This window comes from Dissoconium aciculare (assembly GCF_010015565.1).
Source record: "Dissoconium aciculare CBS 342.82 unplaced genomic scaffold K489scaffold_12, whole genome shotgun sequence".
Lineage (NCBI taxonomy): Eukaryota > Fungi > Ascomycota > Dothideomycetes > Mycosphaerellales > Dissoconiaceae > Dissoconium > Dissoconium aciculare.
The window spans coordinates 1-6,382 of record NW_022984962.1 but is presented as its reverse complement, the minus strand read 5'-3'; the positions used below and the strand labels follow the sequence as shown (position 1 = coordinate 6,382).

Sequence of the window (6,382 nt, the reverse complement as noted above, 5' to 3'; positions counted from 1 at the left end):
ATCTTCGCCGTGCCAGCCATGTCCGACGAGCCAGAGCGATTGTTCAGTAACGCTGGAAACACGTTGTCACCGAGAAGACGTATGATGCAGGACGACACTACTGAATCACTAATGATTATGAAGTCTTGGCTTCAACAGGACGTCGTCAGCATCACGAAAGACGAAATGCGGCGGCTTAACAGCATGACTTCAGCCGTATTGTCAATACCTCGATCTCCGTCTGTCGGTTGAAACCTCGAACGGCGACTGATCGCCACGTCACGCACGACACGTCGTCACGCCACTACCAACCTCCAGCGTCGCGCGGACGACGTCGCTACGACATCGTCATCCTCCGTGTCGGCCCGAACACTCGGTCCGAGAAACCACCCCTCGGAGAGCATTGAAATGCCCCGAAAACACCGGGTCAGACATCGGCACAAATGGTCCAGCTGTTATGGCTCTGGCCATTTTAGCTCAGTGGTAGAGCAAGGGGATCGTAGACTCCAAGGTCGCGAATTCAATTCTCGCAGGTGGCTGAACTTTTGGCCTTTTGGCTCAAGCCGAGTCAAGCAAGTCAAGCCATCCCCTCGGACCTCTCAAGCAAGTCAAGCCCACGGTTTTGAGGCCTCAAGTCAAGCCAAGTCCAGGCTCCAGACTTGCTTGACTTGCTTGTGGCCACCTCTGGCGTGCGAACGCACAGGTTCTTGCCCTGGGCGACCCTTGTGGCAAGACGAAGCCCAAATACCAAGAGCCACGCTTGGACTGTCTGAGAGGCGAGGCCCAAGAGGAGGACGTCCGTGGGGACATGTGCGAGTGGTTCTTCGAAGTGGACCGCACGCCCAGCCCCCCAGTCGCCCGCACAGACAAAGACGTCGACGACGACGCCAATACGTCCACCAGCGTACCAAGCCTGCCAGCTACAACCAAGGACAACGTCACGTCAGTCGCAAACACCAGCACAGGCCGCCAGAGCGCTCAGGGCAAGGCCCCAGTCGGTCGAAAGACCCTGGGAGGGCCGAACCACCCCAGCAAAGACGAAATGACGCGCAAGGAAGACGACACCGGCAAGGACGAAGCACAAGAGGACAACGACAACGACGATGACAGTGACGACGAGCCCAGCGGAGAAGGCACCCACACACAGCCTTTGTCCCAATGGCGCTACGGCGTCGACCCATACACCGTCGACGATGCTACACTCGACCAGGCCATCAACGAAAAATGGCACTTTTCACGCTTCAAGGTCTACAATGCGGTTCGAGGCGCCATCACGCGAAAGGCGTTGCCACCGATGCACACCATCTTCGGAGACGACATCAAGGGTGAACTGCTCCAGATGCATGAAGACGGCCAAATCCAGGGACTGGAACTACGTCGCTGGTGGCCAGGCGTCTTTGCCAGTGAAAAATGCGGCATCAACAGAGATTTGGTCCCACTCGGGTTACCATACCTCATAGACGGCACGTACGCAGAGGCGTACGAGACGGTCATTCTCTGTGGTGAAGATGCCCTTGATCACGACTTCGGATGCGACATGGATGCGCTTCTGGAGCACAACAAGTCGAAACGCAACAAGAAAATGACGCCTCCATGGAAGCGCGAGCGCAAAACCATCGATGCATTCCACAAGGCGTACCCACAGAAGGAATTACGCATTTGGCTGAGAGCGTCGGAGTTCACCGCCGACCTCGATCACCTTCGAACATGGCCAGTCGAAATTGATCTGTGTTCAATCAATCAAGACTTCGAATTTTTCGACGCGGAGCAAGCGCTCCTCAACGTCGAAGACGACACCATTCGAGAAGCCGTTGGGCAATTCCACGACGATTGCGGTCTGCTACGCAACGACATTGTTGGCTTCGTCCACCCACGTTTCAACAAGGCCGACGACATCATCCCACACGACTACAAGAACGCAGACATCTTGACAGCCAACGCGCGCTTTTTCGTGGGACGCATGGATTGTCGACGCGACTGGGCGCCCGCAACGGAAGCACTAGTCTCGACAATGATGGAAGAGCAGGCGAAAGCCGCCAAGAAGGGCAAGAAGAAGGTCGACGCCACGCCCATCTCGACGACGCCAGGCGCAAAGAAAGTGACGCCCAAGGACACCTTCTTGAGCTACGGCAAAACTTCAACCACAGCCGACAAACCCACTACGTTCGTCGACTTGACAAAGAGCAGGCTGGCCAAGGTCGACGCAGCCATCAAAGCAGCAGAAATGGGTCGCAAGCGACCCCGTGAAGAAGAAGTCGCCCCGACGCCTCGACCGGCCTCACAACCGCGCCTCATCCTGAACAAGGACGACAGGGCCTTGTTCGACGTCTACACCATGCGTCCAGTGTTTGATGACGACTTGACAAACGAAGCCATCCTGTTTTTCCGTCGACAATGGCAACGCGATCAGCCAATGGAGATGGCCCTGCCGCTCTTGAACATTACGACTCCGACGAGCCCGTCACCACGTCTCATCACGAATCAAGGCGACCGAGCATTGTTTGAGCGTTACACACGACGCCCACTCCTGGACGACGACATCTGCAACGAGTTCATCCTTCTCTGCCGACGCCAATACGACCGTGACCGTCGTCGTACGAACCCAGCGCAAGCTACAACGTCCCCAGTCGTGTCACAGACGCCCGCTATGACCAAGACGACCAGGACGTCCACCACACCCGCCCCGACGACCGCCGCCGCCACCAAGACAGCAGGCAGGACGCCGGCCACGACGGCGACAAAGACCGGTAAAGACGCCATCATGAACACATGGTTGAGGACGCCTGAGAAGACCACACCAGCAGCCCCAACGTCGACGCCGGCACCACCGACCACGACACCAGCCGCACCGTCGACGCCACCACGCGCTCCGACAACACCACCGACTCCGACACCAGCGGCACCTCAACCGTCACCACCACCCAAGCCGAACCGTGGCGCCGGCTGTGGACGTGGACGTGGACATAGAGGACGTGGCAAGGCCACTACAGCCGCGCCATCACGCCGCTCCACACGCGTTACGAAGAACACCAACAAGACGAACTGAAGGATGGATGGCGTCCTGTGATGAGTTCCCTGTTTTGACGACTGTTTGTTTTGTGACGACCTACGAATTGTGGTTTCGTGCCTTGTTGTGCACCTCGCGTTTGTTTGAGTCACTACGACCATAATCCCTTCACGACGAGGACGTCGCCCTTCGCCCCGCCGAGGGGGGGACCTGTTACGGTACCCTCCAAGGAGGACGAAGGGTCGTCGACCTCGTCACCGCCGGCTGCACTTGCCCGCAACTACGACTGTCCAAGGCGACTTGGACAGTCGTAGCTGCTGTAACCGGCGGAGTCAGACACGACATGTTATTTCGAAGTGCACAGTAGTTAGTTATTGAATCAACCTTTTCACAGAATACGTCTTGACCATGCAACACTTAGTCCTAGTTTGTTAGCTTTTCCGTAAACGCTACTATACTATAGTAATACGAACCTCAAATCCCGGGCTGCCCAAACTGTAGACTATCTACCCCATCCTAGCTTGTATAATATTCGATATCGACCTTCGTATATTATATCGCCGAGATGTACCGGATAATAGCCTCCCTTCTAGTAGCGGTAGAGCGGCTTAGTATCGACTTCGCAAGAGAACGGGGATTGCTCTATAGAAGGTAAGTGTACGTGCAACGGACAGATATATAGCGGAAGCGGTCGAGAGGAAGGAACTCGATGTGATATACCGCTTAAGACCTTCGGCAATCGTATAGAATGTATATGTTAAGGCAGATAACTCCCAAAAAGAAGATTAAGTCTCAAGGTGATACTATAAGGACTAAATCCTAAACCCTAGATCTTCACGTGTAGAAACACGTGTAACATCTATCTAGTAAGGTACGTGTTCTAACTGTTGCCCTAGGCAACAAGCTTAATATCGAGGGGTCGTGCTGAAATACTAAATTTGGAAAGCGGCGCAACGTGAGGCGGCAACAGATTAACCTGCATCTCAATCTAAACTAATCGATAGGGAAGGCAACCTCGTCTGCCGCTAGGTAGACCCTATCACCTTTCAAGCCTAAGTCTAGAAGAGGGCGCTAAGATGTTTTACTAATAGTATAACCGGTAGATAGCGGCGGTAAATTTATTAATTCTATTAAGGGAACAGATCTCGATATCTACAATCATTTGCAGAAATATAAAAGAACGTGTATTCCGGTATAAGTAATAGAGATTAATTAACCTTATCCTCCAATTTTCCTAAGAATTTGTCCTAGATTCAGTACGATTTTACAAGCACCTATCGCCTCTAATCTCCGTTATGTCCCCGATCGCTAGAAGTGTTATCCGATTTACACAACGTATAAAGAATTCGGCTCGGCGAAACCAAACACTAGACCTTATTAAAGCGGCTACAAAACAGCCTGACCTCGCGCACTTTACAATTGCGATGTGCAAGTATATCTACAGATTACAGATTCTTTTCGTTATTTCCGTAGCATAAAACCTAGCATTTCTCTGAACACTTGGCTGAACACACCTACTCTTTATAGAAACCTACTTTATACGAGCTATAATGAGCCAAGATCTTATGCTACGGTACTGCTTGCGACACAGGAACAGGCAGATACAAACAAGTTACAAGTAATTCATATCTTTTACGATGCGGATAGGAAATATGCCGGACACGAGCTTTTCCCCGAGCGTACAAACAAGATAACAGATAAATAGGAAATACTTGGGTTGGAAACAGAACAACTTCGCAGGGGCAGCTATAATATTCTAGAGAGTGTATGCGAACTACTCCCAAGGATATAAGTCGGACGATCGAGGTTCAGCTCTCTCGAGCTTCTAGTTACTAACCCTAAACACGATACCTACGGATCAACGTTATATATTCTTCTAGTCGTCTAGGCATTGTTTTGTAAATTCTCTACTGTCTTAAACTCGTTGTTTAGTTAACACGTAATATAGTAGTGTAATAGTAGCTTATTACGAGATGTGTCTTTAATTGTAGCGTCGCGACCAATGTAGAGGTTATTATATAATATGAACTTTTGATTTTCTCCGAATATATGCCCCGTTGTTCGCGTAATTTAGTTCTTACTACGGCTAATCGGAATAAAGTTCTTTATTAAACAGGCGATGTTGCCCGCGTCGAATAGCGGTGCGTATCTTACTACGTGTAATGAAAGTGTATCTTATTACGTAAGACATAAATATCGCTAGATTAGTAGCGGGCGAGCGAAGTATAGCGGCGCCAGAGGACTAACTCGCGTGCGGATACCTTTGCCTCTATACCGGTGTCCCTACTAGTGCCCTTCCCTATGTTACGATCCCGTGACACGGTACAGTAGAAGACAGAAGGGAACGACGACAGCTAGTCGTTAGAGGACAAGGACATGCGGCCACGAGCGTCAAACCGTTACGTGACTAGTGCCTGAGGCAGAGAGGGTGCTCTGCGATCTGAAGGATCAATGTGCAGAGCAGCAGAGCATCTGCTCTGTAAGATCTGAGGATCCAAACACAGAGCAACAGAGCAGCTACACATTCCCTTTGTATCTAACTTACATATATAGGTAGAACGAATGGACCTTATGTCTGTTCGTGTTGAACTCATGTTACCAACTTACCTATTGGAATACAAAGCCCCTTCTCATATCCCTGTTGTACTACTCATTCTCAAGAAGCCACCTCGAGTAAACCGCCTTTGGCAGTTGACCCGTAACACTATGCTCGGTATCGTATCTCACTTCGTTAACGCTAGAGGAAAAGTCCGCAGTGTCCGCCTCGCTCTTTAACGTTAATATAGTCAACACTCCGGCGCCAATATCGCTCAAAGTCTCCGAGGCTTGCTTACGAAGTTTAATATTATAGATAAGGTCGGCTACTTTGTCTGTGATAACGCGTCTAACAACGACACCTGTATCGAGTCTCTGCTGCCGTACTTGCTAGAGTGCTACGCCGACAAGCGCTAGATCAGACTCCGCTGTGCTAGCTATATCTTCAACCTTGTCGCTACTACTATAATGTTCGGACATGATATAGAGGCTAGGGAAGAGCTATTTGACGAGTATACCGGCGACGTCGATGCCGCCCTCCTTGAATAGCGCTCAAGGGGACCTGTTGGCAAGCTTTACAACGTGGTTAGATACATTCGCGCCTCGCCGCAGAGGATCGCCGAGTTTGAGCACTTGCAACACGTTATCGCGTTATCTAGTAACGGTACTGAGCATTCGGTCAAAAGTCTTGTCTTAGACGTTGCTACACGCTAGAATAGCGTAAGCAGTATGATTGATCGTGCTATCCAGCTCCGACTAGCTATTAATAACTACTCGAGCAAAGTCATCGGTGAATAGTACCAGCATAAGAAAAAAGATCAACCGACGCCGTCGCTGGTTCACGACGCGTTAACGACGGAT

The 6,382-nt window shown here is 51.0% G+C and overlaps 2 protein-coding genes and 1 non-coding gene across 3 annotated transcripts; all 3 read left to right on the top strand.

Moving 5' to 3' along the window:
* The first annotated feature begins 445 nt into the window (after positions 1–445).
* K489DRAFT_t49 lies at positions 446–518 on the top strand. Its single transcript has one exon. It is a non-coding gene; the product is annotated as a tRNA-Thr (tRNA).
* A 164-nt stretch (positions 519–682) lies between these two features.
* On the top strand, positions 683–3,378 carry K489DRAFT_383251 (uncharacterized protein; the record flags this gene model as incomplete). Its single annotated transcript, XM_033605551.1, has 16 exons — positions 683–775; positions 797–883; positions 911–916; positions 953–1,088; positions 1,110–1,165; positions 1,190–1,237; positions 1,262–1,304; positions 1,329–1,362; positions 1,384–1,843; positions 1,865–1,981; positions 2,006–2,142; positions 2,164–2,207; positions 2,229–2,561; positions 2,586–2,610; positions 2,644–2,936; positions 2,960–3,378. Coding segments are annotated over 16 exons (2,016 nt in total), but the record flags the coding sequence as incomplete, so codon positions are not given.
* A 903-nt stretch (positions 3,379–4,281) lies between these two features.
* Positions 4,282–4,691, top strand: K489DRAFT_324771 (uncharacterized protein; the record flags this gene model as incomplete). Its single annotated transcript, XM_033601784.1, has 2 exons — positions 4,282–4,418; positions 4,460–4,691. 2 exons carry the CDS (start codon positions 4,282–4,284, stop codon positions 4,689–4,691), a joined length of 369 nt encoding a protein of 122 aa, XP_033456718.1.
* Between the last annotated feature and the right edge of the window lie 1,691 nt (positions 4,692–6,382).